General features: G+C 40.5%; 1 protein-coding gene across 1 annotated transcript in view; it reads left to right on the forward strand.

The window, feature by feature from the left end:
- PCBP3 (poly(rC) binding protein 3) overlaps positions 1-21,008 on the forward strand; it is a 53,693-nt gene extending 32,685 nt beyond the window's left edge. The window contains exons 7-14 of the mRNA XM_069983075.1: positions 2,763-2,891; positions 4,655-4,729; positions 8,516-8,557; positions 9,742-9,820; positions 10,164-10,223; positions 16,299-16,351; positions 17,060-17,229; positions 20,972-21,008. Coding sequence (XP_069839176.1) covers positions 2,763-2,891; positions 4,655-4,729; positions 8,516-8,557; positions 9,742-9,820; positions 10,164-10,223; positions 16,299-16,351; positions 17,060-17,229; positions 20,972-21,008 — 645 coding nt within the window. The remainder of the gene's footprint in view (positions 1-2,762; positions 2,892-4,654; positions 4,730-8,515; positions 8,558-9,741; positions 9,821-10,163; positions 10,224-16,298; positions 16,352-17,059; positions 17,230-20,971) is intronic.
- The last annotated feature ends 4,158 nt before the right edge of the window (positions 21,009-25,166 follow it).

Genomic DNA, 25,166 nt, shown 5'->3' on the forward strand with positions numbered 1-25,166 from the left:
CGGAATAAAAGTACTTTTTCTCCTTACTAAAGCTACTGCTGCAGCCGCAGCTGGAACATGCCGTGATCTGCACAGTAGCTCTATACTATTATTCTGGGAACCATATCAGTACAGTCATGCTGATTGATTGCCTTTAAAGGGGTTATCCAGCGCTACAAAAACATGGCTACTAGAGATGAGCGTACCTCGAGCATGCTCGAGTTCATCCAAACCTGAGCGTTTGGCATTTGATTAGCGGGGGCTGCTAAAGTTGGATAAAGCCCTAAGGCTATGTGGAAATCATGGATGTAGTCATTGGCTGTATCCATGTTTTCCAGACAACCTTAGAGCTTTATCCAAGTTCAGCAGCCCCCGCTAATCAAATGCTGAACGCTCGGGTTTGGATGAGCGAGGTTTGCTCATCTCTAATGGCTACTTTTCTCCCTCTCTTGCCTTCAGTTCAGGTGTGGTTTGCAATTAAAGGGGTAGTGCGGCGGTAAAGAATTATTCACAGACTAACACACATTACAAAGTTATACAACTTTGTAATTTATGTTATGTGTGTAAATGGCCTCCTTCCCCGTGTCCCACCACCCCCACCCATGTACCCGTAAGTGTGGTGCGCTATACTCACCTGTCACGTGCCAACACCCGTCTCCGATCTTTAGCGAGTGACGTCTTCTTCGGGCGGCCGGCGAACAGCTCCGACTGTCCCGAATGGCGGCCGCCCTCTGCAGCGTCATCAGCCGCTCAGCCACGCGCCAATCGCGGCTGAGCACAGTTGTGAAGCGGCGGAGGGGGGACGGGCGGCAGCGACTCGGCCGTCCATCCGAAGATGACGTTTGGCACAAGATGGCGGATGGCCCTCGACACGGATCAGGTAATGTATAATGCACCACACACTTCCGGGTACACGGGTGGGGGTGTTGGGACACAGGGAACGGGGCGATTCACAGACATAACATACATTACAAAGTTGTATAACTTTGTAATGTGTGTTATTCTGTGAATAATTTCTGAGCGCCGCACTACCCCTTTAAGCTCCATTTACTTCAATGGAACTGAGTTTGAAACTCCACCCAAACTGGAGACAAGAGAGGGGGGAAAGTGGCCATGTTTTTGTTTTGCTGAATGACCCCTTTAAGTAAATTGCAAAGATGTAGTATAAAGAAGGCGCCTCTTGGTGCAATAACGTCCAACCAGTAGTTCCTAGTACAGGGTGCAATTGGAGTGCACTTACCCGAGTGAGTTGTGCAATAGGATAGGCAAAACTCTATTAAAAGCAGAAATTGGCTGACCCGCAGCTATTCCTGGGGGACACTACAGGTTGGAGAAAGCCTGCAGATAAGCGATCCACACAGAATCAATGGACTGTATGGTCCATTGATCCGGATATGTAGTATATCACCTTCCCTGCTGATTTAACATGATTTATTGGTAATGACATTGCCTATATAAGAAAAGCTGCTGACTGTTCTGAACTAAGTGTTTGTGTGAATACATGTATTCACCATAAGATAATTCTGTAACATCCTTTTAAATTTCTCTGTTGTGCTGTTCCTCTGTTATTCCTTAAAGCAATATATGACGCACAAAGCAGCTCTCATACCACCTTTTTTGGGTCGCTTTTACTTAAAGTCAGTGTTTTACTCTATTTCACAGTCTTAGGGTGCCTTCACACCTACCGTATCGCAGGAGAAAATCTGCTGCGGATCCGCAGCAGATCCGCAGCAGATTTATCTAAATGAATGAACACAGCACTCAAAACGCACTGTCCAATACGCTGTGGATCCGCAGCAGATTTGTAAGTGCGGATTTGATGCTGTGTTCATTCATTTAGTTAAATCTTCTGCGGATCTGCTGCGGATCCGCAGCGGATTTTCTCCTGCGATACGGTAGGTGTGAAGGCACCCTTAGAGCATAACTGGAGACATATGCTAAACCAGGAATCTCTCCAGAAGTAAAGAATAGGCACCTGCAGACAGCTGTTTCAGGGTTATTGCCCCTCATCTGTACAGAGCAGGGTGATGGTTGGCTGTTGAGAGGCCTATCATTGTGGGACTAAAGGGATGTCTCCTTTGAGGTGAGCAAGAAAAAAGACATGTGGAGACTTACAGGCTATTTGTATTCATTTGATCTCACAAGGACCAGCACCTGCTCTGTACTGATGAACTGATAACCCCAAAACAGCAGTTCACAGATAGTTATTGTTTCTAGAGAGATTCCTGGATTCCCAATCATGTTCTAAGACTCTAGATTGGAGTGGAACATTGACTTTATAGGAAAGCTACCTTAAAAAGGTGATGTGAGAGCTGCTTTGCATATCCCTTCTTTCCAGATTTTCGTGTTCATCCCCTCTTGTCTTTATGACACTCTCCTCAAGGAGAAACATTACCTCTTTGGTCCCAGAAAAGTGTGACTTAATAGTCAACTGGGAGTTACCAGTTGGGGGCGTGTCCCTGCACATTCTGAGACTATCCAATCAAAGTTGACAGTGCCACACAGTGCAGGTACTGGCTCACAACTGGTAACACCCATTTGGCTATTTAGTTACACATTTATTACAGGAATAACAGTGTAAACTCACAACAGAAAGCTATAGGAAAAGATGCTCCAGAATTGTTATTTCATGGGAAATACCATACTAAAACAGATCATGTGATGTCCTCTTTAAGGTTTGTAAGTGCACTGCAGTAAGATAATGGAACAACAAGAAAGGATCAATGCAATAAAGTGAGCCAGTCATAGAGTGTGCTGTATTTCTTTTCTCTTTTCTTGTGCAGTCTACAGGAGCTCAGGTGCAGGTGGCGGGAGACATGCTGCCCAATTCCACAGAGCGTGCAGTCACAATTTCGGGCACCCCTGATGCTATTATCCAGTGTGTGAAGCAGATATGTGTAGTGATGCTGGAGGTACAGTGTGTTGGAGTAGCGGTAATGTAGATACATCAATCCACACAGATTCAACACAGCCTCATCAGAAAGATGCTAAGCTTATCTGTATGTAAACGTATTGAAGTAAGAGACAGTACCCCCTGTGGGCTGGTAATATACTGTAGGTTAAATATAGGCCTTAGTGTGGTAAATAAATAAACTTTGATTAAAAAAAAATATATATATACAACAGCTGTCTATTTGGCTGGAATGTAAGCATCATATTCAGTAGTATACATAGTACATGGGTAAGAATAGGACAAGGAGTATGAGCAATGCAAAGAAATTTACAGAACTTGAGAAAGAGAGCTTTGGTTGCAGCCAGACCAGTATGATCTTCCAGCATTGGCAGACGTGGCTAATAGATCATGAGATCACTGCTACAATATGTATCTTTAACAAAGTACTAGAAACTAGTGTTACATAACATTTTTATGAGAACCTTAAATCATTTTAAGTTATTTTTAGCAATTCACGGAAGATGAGTTATCTATAGAGATGAGCGAACCTTGAGCATGCTCGAGTCCATCCGAACCCAAACTTTCGGCATTTGATTAGCGGTGGCTGCTGAAGTTGGATAAAGCCCTAAGGCTAAGTGGAAAACATGGATAGGGTCATTGGCTGTATCCATGTTTTCCAGACAGCCTTAGAGCTTTTTCCAAGTTCAGTAGCCCCAGTTAATCAAATACCGAACGTTCGGGTTCGGATCGACTCGAACCCGAACCCGGTTCGCTCATCTCTAAAGATGAGTTATCTACAATGGTATATTAGGACCACTGGGAAGTCGGGAAGCCAACATTTACCTTTAAAACATCAACTTACAATGCAGAGAGCATAGACATTGCACACTATAAACCTTAGTATGTTTTAAAGCAAGAGCCCCTACACAGACATGAATTGGGCTGATCCTTTTATTTTCAGTTGCTTATTCGCCCTCTTTACTAATGAAGGATTTTTATCATTTACAACTGACATTTTGGTCACATTTCTTTTATCCAGTGATCATTTTTCCAATAGTTCTGTGAAAGAATTGTAAATTCCCCTGGCCATGAAAGCAGAACTTTTCTTACATGGTTAAAGTAAGTAATCGAAACATAACTTGTAATATTATATTTTTTAGATAATATTATATTTTAAAGTCTGGCGGAGAAGTCTGGCGATTTATAAAATCTGGCAGCTGGCAGGGGGGAATTTGATAACAAGTGCTAACTAACTTCTCCCTGTGCCCATGGTGAGCTGTGGGACCAGCCCGACCAGCTCTGGGATCTCTGTCCCTGACAGGTCATGACCCAGGTGATGGACTGGCCGCTCAGCCAGAAAGTGACTGGGACCAGACGCCGCTCCAGTCACTGATTGGCTGAGCAGCTAGTCCATTAGCCAGGACAGGCCTTTTCCCCCGAGTCGTGATGTCATCACAGCTTGGGGGGGAAAGAAAAGTTCTAGAGGCCAAGACATCAGACAGCCCGTCTGATGGATGTCACTCTAAATGTGACCAATAAAGAACTATTGGAAAAAAATCATGGAATTTGTTTTATAACTGCATGGATTATAACTATAAATGATTCCTAATGTTACTCCAGTGCTGTGGGAGCTCTTGCTTTGACTGATTTTACACCTTATATACCAAACACTCACATTATTTTACAACCTGTTTGTATGCTGTTTTATACCAAGTGGCTATTATGTCTCTCTGAGGGGGGGTGCTCTAATATTATCTCTCCCTCTCCTATCCCTTTTCCTAGTCCCCACCAAAAGGTGCCACCATCCCTTACCGTCCAAAACCCGCCTCCGCCCCTGTCATTTTTGCAGGTGGTCAGGTAAGAGCGGATCCGCTGGGTGCCTCCACTGCCAACCTCAGCCTATTGCTGCAGCACCAGCCTCTGCCCGTTAGTTTGCAAAGATTTTCTTGCATGTTCTTTCATCCTTCAAGTTATCACTCATCAAGACTGGATCATTAGCTCTGAGACACCTTTGGCTTACTGTTCATAATGCATGCCACATAAGCTCAGCGTATGCCATACATGTCCTTGATATAAGCAAATTGGAGAAAGCTATATGTAGCTTATATAGTCTGGTGTAGGCCTATATATTTCTTTACATGAAACAGAAGTCGGTACTGGCTCCTCTAAATACATACTTAAAGGGATTATCCAGCACTACAAAAACGTGGCCACTTTCTTCCACAGACAGCACCACTTTTGTCTCCAGTTTGAGTGCAGGTTTTGCAATTCAGTTTTATTGAAGTGAATGGAGCTAAATTGCAAACCACACATGAACTGGAGACAAGAGTGGTGCTGTCTTTGGAAGAAAGTGGCCATGCTTTTGTAGCGCTAGATAACCCCTTTAATATCTTGTTGACCCATTCTTGTTATGGTCTTTACATCATGTTTAGGCCTTTAACAGCTCCATGTTGTGTGAACATTTAATATAGTACCTTAGAAGTCTATGAGACTACAATACAATACTACATAATATGCCTAGTTATTTTCTCATTGCAACTTTCCAATATGCATAGAGCCTCATACAGTCACCAATCGGCTGGCAGTGTGACTCAGAGTTAATGATCCCTCATCCTATGCATGAATGGGAGGGTACATTTAGTGCAATGGTCTGCGACTAATGTGATTGTGGAATCTCAATAGCTTTATTATCTCAATGATGTCTAGATTGTAACTGTCCACAGATGGTTAGCACATTGACAGTTCACGTCATGAATGATATGTGAAGTAGAAACAGTTGCATCCAGCATGATTTGTTTATTACTACCATAGTTACTTTTATAACATCAACATTTTCCAAAAACAGAGAACGACAAATTTATTAGTGAGTATCAATTATTTGTCTAATAGAAAATAAATATAAAAAAGGATTTGTATTACAGTTAGAGAAAAAGAGAACAAAGACAGTGCTCCATGTGCAGGACCAGTTGCAATGGGATGGACAAAATTCTAGTACCGGAGTAAAACCGGGTCCCCTCTCACCTGGCTAAGTTGTGCAAGATCGAGGCACAACTCTCCATGCGTATACTCAAGAAGGGAACCAGTGTGCAGCCTTCCTGCAAACCCACGCCAGGGCCGTAACAAGATGCAGACCTCCTCTCCAAATTTCAGCAGAATGAATAGGCGCAGCTACTCCCAACAGATGATGTAAAAAAACTACTTTATTAAAATAATAAAAACATGTATAAAAGGCTCAGCATTACGCGTTTCTAGACCGGACTGGTCTCTTCATCAAATGCTATGATGCATCTGATGAAGAGACCAGTCCGGTCTAGAAACGCGTAATGCAGAGCCTTTTATACATGTTTTTATTATTTTAATAAAGTAGTTTTTTTACATCATCTGTTGGGAGTAGCTGCGCCTATTCATCCTGCTGGAATTTGAAGAGGAGGTCTGCATCTTGTATTAAAGTTAACTCTGTTCCTATAGGATTTGAAGAAATGCCTATTTCTACATTTCTAATTTTAGCTTTCAATATTACACTGTAATACCCTATATTAAACACTAGATGTCACTATAATACAGGATACTCCTTGGAATGAAAGTAATTGTAGAGTACAAACTTAATTTTGTCATAACTTTTTTTTTTTAATCTGGGAGTCAAGTTTTATATTTTATATAGAAATCTGGAAAATCCCCTCCAAGGCTATATTGTCTCTTTCAGCTTTATGGCATGTAAGGAGTGCACTGAGCCCAACATGTTGCAGACAGTCTACAATGCAAAACAGGAAACCTTTATTTTATCATGTAGAGGCACAACACACTTGGCCATTACTGTTATTTGAAGTGGTACAAAGACGTAATAGTTTCTGAATAAGGAACACAGCCTCACGATTTCTCATTGCTTTCTCTCATTCTTGGTTGAAGCTAAATTTTCACTAGAAGAAAAGAAGAACAATACTGTATCTTCAGATATTAGAGTAGTTTGGAAGACAAGCTGGTGGAAGGCTTTTCCCTGAACCTTCCATGATGTAGGCAGAAATGGAAAGAAGTTGCACAATAAGGCTATGTTCACACAAAGTTTAACAGTGTCCACTGCATAGCAACGGACGCTGTTAAACTGCATTCAGGATGTTCCTGCAGCTGATACCTCTGTATCGGCTGCAGGAACGTTCTTTCTTTACAATTGACTTGCGGCCACCGTTGGGTGTGCTCGCAAATCAATTAGCTATTCACTTCAATGTAAAGTGCGTCTGACTTTACATTGTGTGAACAGCTATTATTATAATAGGCATGAACATTATTTTAATGCCCGTTCTAAAGAAAATGATGACTTCAATGCAATGCCGCCCCTGCAGTAAAGAACAGATGCTGATTCCATTGCAATCAGCGTTCGTTCTTTACTGAAAAAGAACATAGTGTGAACATAGCCTAAGAATGTTTTCACATAGTTAATATATACAAAAAAATATATATATTTATATATATATATATATATATATATATATATATATATATAATTATTTTTTTTTCATCAGTTAACAAAAAACTAATGAGCAGAAGTTAAATCAATATTTGGTGTGAATAAAATCATGGTTTTTGCAGGGTTATAGTCAGGTGTATTATTAACCAATTAATGTTATATAATCAGCATTTGCATATGCAGGTTGAAACACTGTGATTAACTGAATCAAAAAAAGTGGCCCAGGAGGCTTAAAACTGGTTAAGGAATAGACAAACTGTGCTACTTAATTATTTTGGTTGCTATACAGCCTCAAACATACAGCCTCAAATATATGTAGTGTGAACATAGATAAGGATGTTGAAGACAATTTCATGTTACATTTCAAACAGTATGGAAATCAACAGGGCTTGTGATTGCATATATGGCCAAACTTTACATATATATATATATATATATATATATATATATATATATATATATATATATTGACAGTGCCTCTTTAAGACTCTGGCCTGATCAGGAAAACAAGCAGGGAGACGCAATACAGGCCCACACTGCACATTCTTGCAGTCAATCATCACCATGCAGGCAGCCCCATAGATTTAGGCTGCATTTACATGTTTCATGTTTAACATGAAACACGGACATGAAAGGCCTGTAACATTCCACCACTGTGCATTACAACATAACAAGACATTACAACTTACTAAGAAGTGAACGTAAGTGCTTTAGGATCCAGATACAGGCAGCTTCATTAAACTAAGCCTTTTATATGGTCAAAGTTATATAATTTTACTTTGCTCCCCATAAAAGCTGATGGAAAGGCTGTGCTGCTCTTGGGTACATAGTTCCACTGCAGTGTGACAGAAGCAGCATGACTATTGCAGAAAAATATGAAATAATACAGAGACTGCAAGAAGTGGCACCTTTTAGCGGTCGCCATGATGTAGACACATTTCCTGTATGCGACTGACAACCTCACTAATAACACTTGTCATTCTCTTATCCCATATTATTGAACTGGTATGAGTCACATAAATGGGAAGCATGCGATTCCTTGGTATGAAATTGTGCAAGTTTCAGAGTGTTGACTTGTATTTCCCTGGGTCGGTTAGGGCATCATAGTCTTCTTCTCTTTGTCTATGGCTGTATTTCCATTTCTATATACCTCTCTGATTTTATTTCCCCTTCTGTTTCAGGCCTATTCTATCCAAGGACAGTACGCAATCCCCCACCCTGATGTGAGTTCTCATCTCTCATTTTCTATCACCCTCCTCTTCCTTACACTTTCTCCCCTGGCATGCGGATGTTGCTGATAATTAATATTAGATCATAATATTAATATGTCTGAGATGGGAGCTCTGTATTTGTTACTCGGTGGGCGGCCATGGAATGTGTGTCACAATGGAAAGAGGACTTGGCTTCATCAGTTGCGCTCAGGTCTATGCTACATCTTTAGGACGTTTTTGGGGAGATTTATAAAACATGGTGTAAAGTGAAACTGGCTCAGTTGCCCCTAGCAACCAATCAGATTTCACCTTTCATTTTCCAAAGAGTCAGTGAGGAATGAAAAGTGGAATCTGATTGGTTGCTAGGGGCAATTGAGCCAGTTTCACTTTACACCATGTTTGATAAATCTCCCCCTTTATTTTTACATTGTTTGGTATTATTTTTATTTCTACCATCAATACATATTTAGACAGGTCTAAGCAGGAACACATAGTGTCAACATGTTCACATCTTCGTAAAAATACTGAATAGTAGAGGCCTTCATAAGGACCTGCTGCCGTCATTTTTAATGTTTTTGATGTTTTTAAAATCTACTTTTCAGTAACTATAATATTGATCTATAGCGGCCCTCATCACCAAAAGTAAATGGTATCATTTGACATTACCAAGTCAGATACTGTAGACTTAAAAAATAAGACTTAAAAAGCCCAATGATTTTTCAACATCTAGTTTTGTAAATTGTTGGGTGTAAGAACAATTGCTTCAGTAGTTACCTTCTCAAAGTCTGGCCAGATTCTGACCTGTTAGCCCGATAGGTTATCTGACTAGTCTATGTATGACCAGCCTTTTGCCTGCAAATTATTAGTCTAAATGATCATACAGCATGGACGTTTCCGTAATGGAGGAGTCGAAACGAGCGATCACTGAAAATAAAATGTCCTACTGTGCTGAACTAAGGGACAATCGCTCCCTCATTTGTGGTTTTGGCAAAACATTTAGGAGGGACTTGTCATGTCACATGCGTCTTGCCCTTTTGGGCCAAGTTCTTTCTCCTCTACATTGTGTGTATGTCCCATGGCAACCTGGTGACTTGTTTTGTTTTATTTTATTATTTGACTCTGTTTTCTTGTGCCTGTGACTTCTTGTACTCTCTAACAATAACCTTCTTAGTTCTAATGTCCCTCCTACCCCTCAGCAGTTGACCAAGCTCCACCAGTTGGCCATGCAGCAAACCCCCTTTACTCCCCTCGGACAGACCACCCCTGCTTTCCCTGGTACGTACCCAACTTTCCCGTTCTAGAGTCTTCCTTCTTTTCTCTTCTCACGTCTCAGGCATTTCACTTTTTTGTTCATTTATGTTTTTTTATTGCACTAATTTACTTTTCAATTCACTATAATTATTAATGGTTTATTAATGAATCCATCAGCTTGCACTCCATGATAAATGGTTGGGTTTGGTATCTTCTGGTGATACTTGGGTAGACCTAGTCATCTGTATTAGATGTAATGCTGGATTTACTCCATTGTTTCATCAATTTCTGAGCTTTTTTTAGATGATTCAAAACATTAATATTCTTAAGGGCAACAAAATTAAATATATCTCTTCTTTCTCCTTAGGAGAAAAGCTGCCCTTACATTCCTCTGAAGAAGCTCAAAACTTGATGGGCCAGCCGGCAGGTAAACACATACTGTAGCAGGATTAGCTATATCTGCATGTAAATATACTGTAGGTGTCTCTACAACTTATCTTAGAATCGACTGGGTGGGTGACCTACAAGTTAAGTCAGGAGAACAATGGAACATCTTGTGAACTAAGGTTGGAAGGTGATGAAGTCATTCAAATGTTACATATACTTATCCTATAAATAACCTATTCAGTAATTTTCCATTCTGTGAATCATTTATTCCCTTACAACTGCAAGAAAAAAAATGATCCCTGGATTTTTGGAATTTTTAAAAAAAATCTAAACTAATAACACACAAACATGTGTCCCCCTTATGCCTTTTATTGAGTAGTAAGTAAACATCCACAGGACTGAGTACTTGAGTAAACATCCATGGTGCAGGAAGAAAATATAAGTGACCAGGTTGATGTAGTGTTAAGGTCATTACACTAAATTGGTCTTTTTCAACCATTCTATAGTTGATTTACTGTTGTGCTTTAGACCATTATCTTTATATCATTGTAAAAATGTTGTGATGCAAATTTGAATTTATTGTTCGCTCAATGATCTCGAGGTGTTGCAGGCCCTGAGGCAGCACCTTTTCTCAATACACTCTGGATGTTTCTTCAAGTAACTCAATGTGTACCAATCATTCGGCAACCACATCAGGATTTGTTAGAAACTCCAGGTACACTGTCCTCTTCCAATGCGAGCGGGGTGCAGAACTCCCGGTAGCTCAATAAAATGCATTGTAAAACACTTACAATTCAGGCTATGGTGCTTATGGAAATTCTATCTACCAACCATATCAATTACACACACTGGTTTGTGATAGATGTGAAAAAATGATCTTAAAATAAAGGATGCAGTACCAGACTGCACCACTAGATGTCACTCTATCATTTAGAAATTACCCACAAATAAAATTGTATACAAAATAGAAAAACACAATGGGCTTAATTCATAAAAATTGAAAAGAATTTTTATTGTATATAATCGGTACCAATACACAGACAATTTTTACCAATATAAAATGAAGTATTAAAAAGATATATTACCCCAGTAAAAACACATATAAAATAGGTGTCAGCAATACGGTATTATACCCACAACAATTTCCTAATGTGGGAATATAGATATAAGGTGCATTAAGTTATATACTATTCTAGTATCACCTCAGTATCATTACGTATGTGAACAAAGAAAACCAAGTGGCCACTATAGCGTTCAAAACATATTGCACATACCCATGTTTGTCTGACACCGCACAAGCCGTTCCTACGTACGTTTCGCTGTTGCACGCTTCCTCGGGGAACTGAGTTCCCCGAGAAAGCGTGCAACAGCGAAACGTACGTAGGAACGGCTTGTGCGGTGTCAGACAAACATGGGTATGTGCAATATGTTTTGAACGCTATAGTGGCCACTTGGTTTTCTTTGTTCACATACGTAATGATACTGAGGTGATACTAGAATAGTATATAACTTAATGCACCTTATATCTATATTCCCACATTAGGAAATTGTTGTGGGTATAATACCGTATTGCTGACACCTATTTTATATGTGTTTTTACTGGGGTAATATATCTTTTTAATACTTCATTTTATATTGGTAAAAATTGTCTGTGTATTGGTACCGATTATGTACAATAAAAATTCTTTTCAATTTTTATGAATTAAGCCCATTGTGTTTTTCTATTTTGTATACAACTACCAACCATATCAGAAGAGGACAGCATACCTGTGGGAGTTTTTCAATGTATCCTGCCACTGTTGCCAAATGATAGGTATGTTTTAAAGAAGACAGCTGGACTGTAAAATGTGGCAGCCGACAGGGGCAGTGGAAATTGATTACAAGTGCTAACTTATCTCTCCCGGTACCCGCTGTGTTTCGTCCTGAGTTGTGATGATGGGAAAAAGGCTTGTTCCAGCTGATAGACTGGCCGCTTAGCTAATCAGTGACTGGAGCAGCGTCCCGCCCCAGTCACTGACTGGCTGAACGGCCAGTCCATCAGCTGGGTTGTGACATGTCAGCTCCAGAGATCCAAGAGTCCAGCGGGGGACCCGCAGCTAGCCCCGCCGCTCACTGCGGGCATGAGGAGATGGAAGTTAGTACCCCCTCCTGCCCCTGCCAGCTGCCATTTTTTATAATCCACTGGATTTCTCCTTTAATAAAAGACATGGTCGGTACTAATGTTTGTATCTTATTAGCTCAAATGGTGCTTACCTAATGTCTGTCCATGTTTTATTAAGTTATTAATAAAAAATTACAATTGGTTTCAAAGGGATCATTTACTTTCTCTTGTAACTGTGAGTTCGTTCAGCAATCGGACCATTTCATAGTGAAATATCTTTACATTTCGACTTCACTACATAGCCCTTTTTCATATTAAGTTTCTCTCTACAATTCGTAAGAGTCATTCTCCTGGATCGGATCAGATATGTTCTATTGTGGATGTTCCAGCTGTTATATCTGATTATTTGTTAGTGTATTTGTTAGTATTTTTCAGCTGAAAATATGAGACCATAACACTTGAGAATATGATCTGGCAAAGTAAAAAGATGTAGGTTTCTTGTCTTTTTTAGTGACTTACTGTATGCAGCCTTTTGTTTTCAAACTAGAACATCCACCCTATTGTTTTTCTTGGATATTTGCAAAACACATAAGGCAAAAATTATAGGCAAGTGAACATGAATCATTAATTTTAGGTACAAAATTAACAATATGCTAGGAATTACACCCAATCTTCATAAAGTCAATATTTGCTAAATGTGATTTCCAAAAATGGGAATATATGGCCAGAAATGAAATACAACATCACATCACATTTTTCACTTAAGCCCCTGGAGCAGAAAAAATGGCTTACATGCCATAAATGTTTTCTTTAGGCCGCCAATAAGTTTTGCTGTGTAGACTGGAACACACCAGTAAAGTTATTTTACTATTATTAGAGAGGTTTAGGGATTTCATAGCAGATGACACCTATTTTACTACAGGAGATGAGGATAAAGCAGGACAGGAATACAAAATAATATGCCTATATATTGTTTAAAACTAGTTTTATGGTTTTTTTTTCTAGTTTTCAAAAATGTTAAGTTTTTAAATAAATTATGAAATTTTTCCAGAAACCTTTTAACACTATTATTATAAAACTGGATACAAAAAACAGGATCCACTCTTCTGAATAAGTGATGTCAGAGTTCACCTCCCCCTCCTCTCTGCACAGGTTACAAAGCATGCCCTCAATGCTATTCCTTGGAAGTTATTAAGTCATCTCCAGACACCAAGTTTCAGATTGCTGCTATGAAGCATACAGTATCTCCAAATTGTTGTTAAATGAGTGTGGTGACCTTGAGGAGGACATTGTGGATGCAACGGGGGTCAGCTGATGCCTATAATCCCACTTGCTTGATGACAGAGAAGTTACAGATGTCATGGCAGGTGCAGAGTGGATGGATGGGCCTCAGAGTCCCCTTAGAGTCACTACAACATTGTCAAGGGTGAGGGACCGTATGGTAGATGTTAATTCTCTTGAGTACTTCTCTGTTAAAGATGTTCTGGCTGGTGGTAGGTGGAAGACTTGTGATGTGTGTACAGTGTAGACTAAGACACCATTACTCAAGGAGTTTCAATATAGCAGGTAATTTTACTTAACTTCAGATCAGATCTAGTACCAACAACAGTACCTTGTAAAAGGTATTGAATCCCTGAATGGGCAAAACAAATGGCGTACCAACAATAGAGGTTGGTGTGGCCTGACGTCCACCAAGGCACAAACAGCTAAGAGCCCCTGTTAAAGTGAAACTCCTCTCAGCCTTGTAGACCTGTATATGTTGAGGATTTTGTATAAAAGAATATTCCATCATCAAGAAAACTGGAGACTTGAGACTAAAGTTGTAGCTCTTGCTTGAAGACTTAACTGAATCTCTTGCAGGCTCTAACTCAACCTGAGTAAAAGCTCAAACTTGGACATTACCTTGAGACCAAGAGATAAGCAAAAGCTGGGTACTTATAAACTACCTTTTTGGGTTAACTAACTGAAGACTAGCAGTTTGCAGTGATAATCCTACAGGTATAGAGAGTTAAGGTCCCTATATACTTTACACTTTCATCGGCCAAACCCAAAGCAGATTTGGCCATCAGTCGATCATTTGGCCATCAGTCTATATATAGGCCCTCCGAACAACTACCAACAGATTATATCAGTGGTCATACGGGAGTGTCCATGATGGAGATTCACAGGCAGTCGTTTGTTCAGAAAGAGATAAGCTGCAGTGACAGACACTAATGTTGTCTACAAGAGGTGGAAATACAGAAAGTGTATGTTTGTGTAAATAGGTTTAGCTCTTTGATTTCTATCAGCCAATACTTAGGTATATAGAACAGTGCAATTTAACTACAGTACAGTGCATTTTACAAAAAGTACAGCAGGCAGGTAATACTTCATTAAACCTTATAAAAAATACTTATACTGGGACACTGCAAGAGCAGAACAGCAGCTAAAGCAACATAGCTGCCTTTATGACCATGAACAAACTAAGGCATATCTATAGGATGTGCAGATGTGGTAAATGCACCTGGGCAGCTCGGTGTCATAAAGGGGAAGTCTGGGCAAAATAATTTTAAGATATGTTATTGCCCAACATAAGTTATGAAAATTACTAATAGACACTTATTATGGTAAATAAACCTATAGTGCATTTTCCCTGCACTTTATACACAATGTCCTGTACAGGTCTCTGTTACGTTTGTGATGTCACGTCACATAAACTGCCAACTCCTGCAGCAGCGGTGGGACAGACTGGAGAAGCAGGAGTCGGCAGTTTATGTGACATGACATCACCAACTTTACAGAGCCCTGAAGAGGCCATGCCGTAGTAACGGCAGGGAAAATGCACTATAGGTGCATTTCCCATAATAAATGTCTAATAGTAATTTTCATAACTTTAGTTGGGCAATAACATATCTTCAAATTATTTTGCCCAAACTTCCCCTTTAAGGGCCCCAACAGTCCATCGATGTACCACTTAAGATAGACGGTACTAAAAATTTTTTGCATTGGACCTTGGAGCTTCAAGTTCAACAGAGAAGTTCGAATGAAGTTTACATAAAGTCGTTGTTTGAGTAACTTCTAAACATTGTAGAACACCTTTCCAGCATGGAAGACCACTCAGTATCATTAGTTAAATTAATTTGCTTATTTATTTAGTACCTTAAGTGCGATATATTTTGTTGAACCTGTAAAAGTTTCTATATATGAAGCATTTAGGTACAGGAATTCTAGGTTATTACTATGATATATTTTAAACATATTGGGGGACATTTATCAAACGTCCGCCCGAGGCGTACGCCAGGACGAAGGTGCAGATTCACCCCTTCTCCCTGGCGAATGCCTGCTGTATGCCCCGCTCGCCCGATGGACGGGCTGTGGGAGCTTGGGGGTGTGTGATGAGATGGGGAAGAAAAGTGGCCTCCTCCCGTGCCTCATGTATCATGATTTACGCCTGTGCCTCTTAGTGAAGGGGGCGGGGCCTTATACAAGACCTGCCTACTTGTACGCTGGATATCATAAATCCCCCCATTCTGTTTCTACGTTTTGGACGTTTTACTAACACTATCATGTCATTTTTATACTCCATTATTTGACACTCAACCAATACCATTGAGAATCAGTATCATTTGCTTATTTATTAATTTGGTTAATTCATACAAAATATTTTGATTGATTTAGAGTGAGATATTTTGAGTGTTTTAATGATGTTTTATAGTGATTTGAGTAAAGAGCATTTAGTAATTTCTTGTAAGAACCATATAAGTAGTGCACATCCTTTACAACTGCCCCTATAGTGTCCAGGTAAGTAATATATTGAGGGCTTCCTTAGCTTGGGATTTGTTCCTGTAAAGTAAGTGCATGTTGGGACATAAGTTAATGTGACTGATGTCAAACTAAATTCAAAGCCATGTTGATATGCTGATGTCAAGTGGGATGTAGCAAGAGGAAGGAACAGGTGAGCTACACATGGGAGCAATGGGATTGGGGTGTTTGGAAACAATGACTTTACACTAACACAACTTTCTTACATGTTAGGTATGGATGCCAGTCCCCAGGCAAGTACTCATGAACTCACCATACCAAATGATGTGAGTATGATTCTTTCTCCTGAATTTAAGAATAACAAAAAAAAATTTGTACTTGGCCAAGCACTTGGGTGTTCATAAGTAAGAAGGCAGGGCACTCACCCACATGTTCTAACAGGCCAGATGACTTTAGGGCTGATTGCCATTTGTAGAGTCAGAAGATGACAGGGTACACATACAAATAGCAGTCAGTAAAAGGGAACATTCTGAAACATTACATTTTTTTTCCAGAGAATCAGTAGCAAGAAAGGAGGTTGTCTCAGGCCAATTGATGCTGTCATAGGGGACCATTGCCCAATATCAGCTGTGACATAGTATTGATATGAACTCAATTATCACCATATTTCCAAATCACTAGTGTAACTAAGACAGGAGCCAGTCATCCCTGTAGAATTTCCTGTGCGTCTTTGCTCAGGAATATGATGTATTACTTCCGGCCTCTATAATAACAAGCCCTATTTGAGAATAATCAGCTTTTTAAGTATTTACATCATTCTGTAGTATACCATGACTGCCTGTTTATTGCTCATTTTAGAAAGTATTTCTGCCTTTAAATTCAGTGTTTTATCATACCCCAAGAAAATGTTGTTGAGTTACTGAATTTAATAATATGGTTTCAATGTATACAGTGTATATAGAAATACATTATAGCCATTGCTGTTCCTCTACCCCTTACTGTTTGCATATGTTTCAGCTTTTCTAATTTTTCAGCTAATAGGCTGCATCATCGGACGCCAAGGGACCAAAATCAATGAAATTCGACAGATGTCTGGAGCACAAATCAAAATAGCCAGCGCCATGGAGGGGTCAGCGGAGCGTCAGATCACTATCACCGGAAGCCCAGCTAACATCAGCCTTGCTCAGTACCTCATCAACGCCAGGTAAGAGGTAGTAAAGAAAGAAAACAAAGAAAACAGGCGGCACTCTTGTGCGATACACATGGTACAGGCGCAGAAGACTACAGAATTTTGACCATTTCAGGACAACTCTGCACTTAAACAGAGTTGTCGCAAAACAGCCATAGTCTTCTGCACCTGTACCATGTGTATTGCACAATAAAATGGTCAGGTAAGCTGTATTGTAGACTCATTATAATGTGCAATTTACAAACCTTTATATAAATAGTCATGATAGGCAGTGGATGTGGACAACTGTGCTACCAGACTGGTTTGACTCTGGCCCATGCCTGGGAACAGAGACTAAGTGTTCTCTAGGTCTTCACCCTTTATTCCGCTCCAGGATTTGGCAGCTGGACTTCTGCAGCTAGAGGGCACAAGTCACTCCTCAAGTGGGGTCCAAGTGTGCATAGGGCCTGTATGAGGCACCAGAGAAAAAGGCAAAATGTGTATAGTAAACTGGCCATGTTATCAACAGTACCAGGGATGAGGCAGCAGCATAGTCAGACGTAGGATTAGAGCAGATGGCTTCAGACATATGTCAGACAGTCCAGGTCAGCATTGGGAGAGGCAGACGAGGAACTCCACTGGTGCTAAAAGCATGGAGCCCAGGCAGAGGAATACGGTGGAGCAGGCAGGAATGGGCCTAAGGGTATGTGCACACTGAGGAATTCAGACGGAACCTCCATTGCGGAATTCCCAGCTTGCGCTCGTGGACTGCAGCGGGCGTGCGTGTCTCCGCCTGTGTCATAGACTCCATTCTATGCATGGGCGGTTTCCTTCCTCTGTCCAAAGAATGAACCTGATCATTCTTTGGACGGAGGGCAGAATTCGCCAGTGCATAGAATGGAGCCTATGACGGCGGAGACGCGCGCGCCCGCTGCAGTCCACGAGCGGGCGCTAGCTGGGAATTCTGTGACGGAGGTTCCGTCTGAATTCCTGCACATACCCAAAGGAGAGAGCTGCAACAGCAGAGCAGACAGGGCCGGAAACACATCAGAAATGGTACAAATAGTGACACATGATTTTTCTACAAACTAAAAACAAAGACACAGGTGGGAAAGAAAATACAGTACTAAATAATAATAACATGAACCTGTCATGAAGTATGCTGGACCTGATCAGCCTGCAATTCATTTGGCGGCAGAAGTTCGGGTATCCATGGAGACAACCCCTCCTGGTCGGTACTGTGCGCTACTCACGTTCTTATCCAGTTGGGGGTCACATGCATTACCGACTTCTGCACTGAACTTCTGATGCCAAATGGACTGTACACTGATCGGGTCCAGTGTATTTTGTGGCATCTACGATTTAAATTTAAAGAACCCTAAGACCTCATGGACTTTCACATGCCCCACAAGCTCCTTCTTAGCTACACCTAAGGATATAAAAAAAAAGCAGTCTAATATGGCAACAGGGATACAGATGTTTCTTGATTGTCAGAAACTCTGATGTAAGATTTTCAGATGAACCTCCCTGTATAATGTGTAAGGTTATGATGCTGTATGATGATAAACAGACACAAACACTATTTAGAAATGGGAAATAAATATAATGTTTTGGGGAGATTTGATGGAATAATGTCAGGCACATTTCTTCTGGTTTCGATAAGGCCATGCTGTATTCAGACGGAGAAACAGTCCACTGAGAACAAAACACTACATGAGCCAGGCCACCACAGTTTTGGCAATATAATTCCCAGATTGAGACAATCTAATGACATCCAGATATTTGTCTCCTTCACTGGACAATCTTAAGTTCAGTTCTTTTGAATTTCGGCATTTTCCAAAGAACTTTGTATTTGTAGCTAATACATCTTGCCATTTTGGAGCACATACAAGTTGACAGATGCAAGTAAAAAGAAACACAAGTACAATTACAATCTATGGGGGAGATTTATCAAACATGGTGTAAAGTGAAACTGTCTCAGTTTCCCCTAGTAACCAATCAGATTCCACCTTTCATTTTTCAAAGAACCTGTGAGGAATGAAAGGTGGAATCTGATTGGTTGCTAGGGGCAACTGAGCCAGTTCTGCTTTACACCTCTTTGATAAATCTCCCCTTATGTTCTTAAAGGATACCCTTTTCATTATATTCTGAGCGTTAATCAGTAATATATGATTATATAATAATGACTTTGCAGTTAAATTTATAGAAGGGGCATTTCTGAGTGGTTTTCAGACCCCAACTGAACAGAAGAGCAATCAAGAAGAGAATCTAGTAGCCCCATTTCACTTGAAAAGTTTTAAAACATGACATTGCATTTTTAAACGAAAGTGGGATGTAGCTTATCTTCTTGCAGTCTTTATAACCTCTTTTGGTACCAGACATCTCTTTTGTTACCATAAAAAATAGTCTATTGTTAAAGTTAAAGGGATATTCCCACATCCCAAAGTTACCCTCTATTCTCAGGATAGGGAATAGAAAACTGTTTGGGTTGGGAAAGGATGAATAAAATGCATTTTGGGCACACGCGGCACATTTCAATCATTTGCGGACCCCCAATGATCACGCTTGTAATCTGTAGGTATGGTCAGGCCCATACGTATCAACTTGTTACCCTCTACTAGATAATGTTTGGAGATAGGGATATCATTTTAAAGCTTTCAGGTCAGTGCTCACTTCCACTTCATTCCTCGCTCAATGCCTGTGCTATTGCACGCACAGACAGCAAGCAAGGAGCAGTGAAAGGGGCTGCCTGGATTATTCTTAGATCATCCTGGCTGCCCATTGAAGTCAGAGGCCGTCTGCTATTGCTCCTATTATACAGAGCGACAAGCAGGAGACCGTCACTAACCTGATCAAAATCTTTCAACATGTTGCATGTCGGCTAATCATGGTCTTTTAACATGTCCTATTACACCAAACGAATTTTCGTCCAGAACGGCTGCTAATCGCCAAGTCTGGCCAATAATCGTTTTGTGCTATAGGGCCTTTACACTTCATGTTTATCAAGAATGAAGAGATAATATTCTCTCTCTACTGAGAACATTTTGGTCCCCACTCTCCGCTCTCAATGACGACACTAATATGTAGTTGGGAGGCCTCTAGAGCTGTCAACTTGAGCAGAGAGATAGGGCTGGGGAGGCTCTAAATTCAGAGCGCTCTGAGCACTTAATGTGAAGGGGCGTCTCCAGGACAGCTGTCATGTTTCTTGGTCAAGCAGGTTGCAGATACTGCTATATTACCTCCCCCCACCCATCCCATCCCGTCCTGTGTAGGTTTGTCAGCAGTTTTAAGCCCTTAAAACTGCTGACGAACTTTTAAAATACCATCTATTTTGCTCTATTATGCATGTGAATGCCATCAGACACCTATTCCTATTTACTTGCAGTGGGTGGCATTTTATGCACCTGGAATCTTGTTTGTAACCGGAATGACCGTAATGACCGGAAAGAACAAATAGAAAAAACGTCTTGCAGTAATGTTGGTCGAAGGTTTTCTAAAAATGAGCTTAGCATGTGCCATGTCTGCACACTACTATCCTACGAAGTGTAGCAAAATATGCACAGTTCCCTGTCTTTTTTTTATTTTACAATTGCTAGTTTGCTATTACTAATATGCTGTCTTTCTTTTTACCTTTACAACCCTATCATCTATTGCACACCTATTCCATACCACCTTCTTTATTTCTATCATACTTACCACTATCGCCTTCTTCTCACCATGGTTCACCTCTTGTGCTTCCACCATCCACTCCCCCCCCCCCCACCGTTCTCTTTTTCAGGCTGACGTCTGAGGTTACCGGGATGGGCACGCTGTAATTTCCTCCTACGACCTCCTACTCTGACCCTTCCACCCACAGCCAACAATTCTCATCGCCCCGACTACACTACAGACCTGTATGATACGTGCAGGACTTGCCAAAGCTGCTTATCGAATGCTTATGGATCCATGTGTATCATTATGAGCCATTACAGTCAATGACATAACATTCTTCTCACTGCACAAAACTTCATTATATTACAGACAGATCTGTTCATATGTATAACCAATGTATTGCAATACATGCATGCTGAGAGATGATTTTTAAACGACTCGCAAGTCAGTGCATCCTGGTCATTACACACGTATTCTAGCTGGGCTCAGTATACAATTATAGTAATTTAACATTATGTTCAGTGTTCATACAGCAGCACGTGCATGCGCCACATTTTTTATAAAGGACCATGCATTCAATTTTCCTAGGGGAAATAGAGTAATATTAGGAAATTGGCGAATCATTATGTCTGTGAAAGATTAAGCTGCTGCTGTTTAATTTATTCATTGTGTTGTTTTGAATGGAATGACAGCTTTGTGTTTAGTGGATAGGTAGGTAGCATGTTTTCATCACATTTATATTTAATACTGTAGTGAAGGTAGAACACATGTTACAGCCCACAGCAACCAATCTCCTAATAGGTTTCAATGGGCTATGTATGTCATTGGTTGCTGTGGGTTACTGCAGATCATTTGCACTAAATTCTTACATAATTCCCCCGAGGATTGGTGATTGTGATCAATGAAAGTATCCAAAGACAAATGAGAAAGATCTAAAATGCTGCACACAGAATGTGCTCCTTATGTTTCATGTAATGTACTTGGATAACAGTGTCACCCAGACGCTTCCTTTGAAACCCACTAACTCATTGAAGTAACTATGGGTTGGTGTTCCTTCCTCATTCTTACTTTCCCAAGGTCACACAATGCGGAGATCTTTAAGGGTTCTTCATACCTGCTACCACCAGCTCATTGCTTGTATGGTCTTGAACCACCATGTCCTCTATGTAATAGTCCCTCTGCTCTATCCTAAAATATCTAAAAGAGTGCTAATCTTAGGGGTGCCTATTGGGATCCACTGTAATGGCTAGCTGCTAGTTAGGAGCTTTAGTCATGGAAGCCTAAAAGGGTAGTAGAGTACATTGGGTAATTTTTAGGTGATTTCAGTTTAGGGGCAACATTGGGCTTCTATGTTGGAGTAAAGGCATCACCTTGGCATGGCATATTGGTTAGGTGTAAGTTCAGTACCATTCCTTATTATCTGATCACCCACCTAAAACTAACCCTAGTTATAATATCAAGGAGATCCTGTCCTCTTAGTCTACAGAATAAGTGTTGTAAATGATGGTGACAACATGCAGTCCTCACATTAAGACCACTTAATACCTGGGCATTGATACCACCCCACTGCTATGTTGGAATGATGAGGTCATCATGCCATATATGTTAGAGATAAGAACCGTCCAATGCCTCAGAGTACTGATGCCTCTAAAACTATCCCTTGTTGTAACTTCAATATAATTTTTAGTTCTTATTCTGAGAACCCAAAGTGAGTGCCATAAATGATGGTGTCTACGTAGCGGTTCTCACAAGATTACTGTCCCCATAACAGGGCCAATTTGTGCTTCTACACTAGTGCCACCTTACTGCCATCTACTTTCTGGGCCTAAGAAGAAGTGTAGGCCAAATAGTAGCACCAGCAAGGTAATAGCTTCAATATAGAACTGCCCAAGGTGTTGGTCCTACCATACAAGAATGACCAGTGTCTATAAAATAGTTTTGATCTCAGTACAATGCCCACTATAGTTACAAGTAAAACAGTGCCCATTGAAGTACCATCCAGAGCAGTGTATAATCATAGTTCACTATGCCACAACACACTTATTTCCTCTATTCACCTGCCATGTTTATTAATCAGAAATTGCAGAACATCTGATCATCATACCAGTAGTCACTTAAAGGTAGCCATCAGTCACAGCTGGTGGAGTCCAACACGGAGGCAAGAGACAGGTCAAGTTTAGACAAGGCAAGTCACCTTAATGACAAGACAAGTCAGCTAAAAGGATTACACACATGTTAAATCCTGGCACAGTGACTGGGTTGGTTTTGGGTAGTCAGGAGCATATAAAGCATGTAACCACACTACCTACTGTATGCAAAGATGACTTGGTGGATCAAGGTAAAACTGGGGGATACAGGTAGGGAGAATCAATCTCCGCTTGACAAGACCCTTAATGAAACCCTCACTTTATGAAAATGTATTGCTCTCACCTGCTTCACCTTCTTACAAAGGACAATAACTTCTCAAGACTTCCAATGAGGACCCCTATACTACCTATGTACATAAATTACCTTTATCAACTCATAATGCATCATTTCTTAGCTCTATACGCTGATACTGACCTTATATTCAGACATATTAGGCACGATTTTCCTTCTGCTCCAGACACTTCTGAATCGACTCTTTCTTGTTTCATTATTGGGGATCCCTTTAGCTTCTGATGTCTTCAATGTGGAATGAAACTTAGTTTATTTAAGTATGATAATGTTGTCTTCTTAATACTTTGAGATTATTGATGTGTATGCAATTATTTATTGAAAAGTCTAAGAATATATATTATTCTGTGCTCACTTGTGGCTCGGGTTGCTTATTTCTGAATGTCATTACTACTTTTACGATAAGATACAAAAATACAAGGAGACATGAGGCATATGTAAGGTGCAACCATGCGTAAGGTTAAGTGCTATCTGGGTATCTCCTGGCAGCTTTTTCCTACCCTGCTAGGCTTGATTGGAGGACCTTCCCTTAGGGTATGTTCACACTGATTAATATAGGTGGAATTCCGTGGTGGAACTCTCCACTGCAGCGCTCAATGCAGTGAAATCCTAGGTGCATTGCTCCCAGGGAGCAATGCACCTAGGATTTCACTGCATTGAGCGATTTAACTGGCAGCCGGCAGTGTAATTGTTTGGCTAGTCTCCCTGAGATCAGCGATCTGTTTCTCTTATGGCTTTACTAGGAATTGCTCCCACCTAGCCAGAATCCTGCTGCACACTGATGAGGGGCAACACCCTGAAACAGCTGTCTGTGGATGGATAACTGGCCTTGGTTTTTCCCTTGTCATTACATTGACTTATAGGGCCACTTAATATGGTGGTTTTGGTGGTTTCCCTACAGGAGCCACACCCTGGCTGAGTCCTTCCTGGAGGGATATCTGGCTAGTCCTGTGTTTCCAGACTCTTGAATGGGGCTCCATGGGTTCTTCTTTTGCATATTCAATGTAAACATTCCCATATAAAGAAATAGGGAGAGACCTATAAATCAGGCCAAGTTAGCTGAGTAAAGATTGGGGAGGCAGCCCAGATGGCGATCGCATAAAAGTAAACAAAATGACTTTACTATAGAAAATTCCCAAAATAAATTGTTAAAAAGCAAGAATACAGGAAAAAAAATCTATCTATCTATCTATCTATCTATCTATCTATCTATCTACACAGGACAAGCAAAAGCTTTAGGCAGGTGTTTAAAAAATGTGGTAAAGTAAGACCCTTCTAATTGGCTCCAAATTTGTTTGGCTTCTGGCTCAAAATTTTGGTTTCTGCAGCAGGATCCAAACATACATTCATTAAAAACTATCTCCAGCATAAGGAAGTACAAGGAATCCTGGAAGTGAAGGCATGGCTCCCACAGAACCCAACATCATCCAGTCTGGGATTACATGAATAGACAGAAGGATCTAACCAGTGACATCCACAGAAGATCTCTAGTTACTGCTCCAAGATCTCTTGCCCAACCTCCCCGCTGAGTTCCTTCAATAACTGTGTAAAAGTGTACCTAGAAGAATAGATGCTGTCCTGAAGCCACTGTATTGGTTGGATTAGATGATTCTTCTCTTCATTCACTGTGAATTTAATAAAATTTTAAAAGCAAATTAATAAAAATTAACGTAACATTGCTAATAACTGATTAAAACAAACTATGAACAACTTTTTGAAAGCATTCAGATAGCTAAAGTCAGATAGTGTTAGGATAGGGACAGGGAAACAGAAGGACAGGTGAGCCCTGAAGCTGGCACCCGCCCCACTGCCCCTACCTGCTTGCCTCAGAAGCTCTAATAGCAACGGACAACTGGACGGCAGTCCCTGATCTAACTGAGTGGAAC

This window comes from Dendropsophus ebraccatus, chromosome 9 (genome assembly GCF_027789765.1).
Source record: "Dendropsophus ebraccatus isolate aDenEbr1 chromosome 9, aDenEbr1.pat, whole genome shotgun sequence".
Taxonomy (NCBI): domain Eukaryota; kingdom Metazoa; phylum Chordata; class Amphibia; order Anura; family Hylidae; genus Dendropsophus; species Dendropsophus ebraccatus.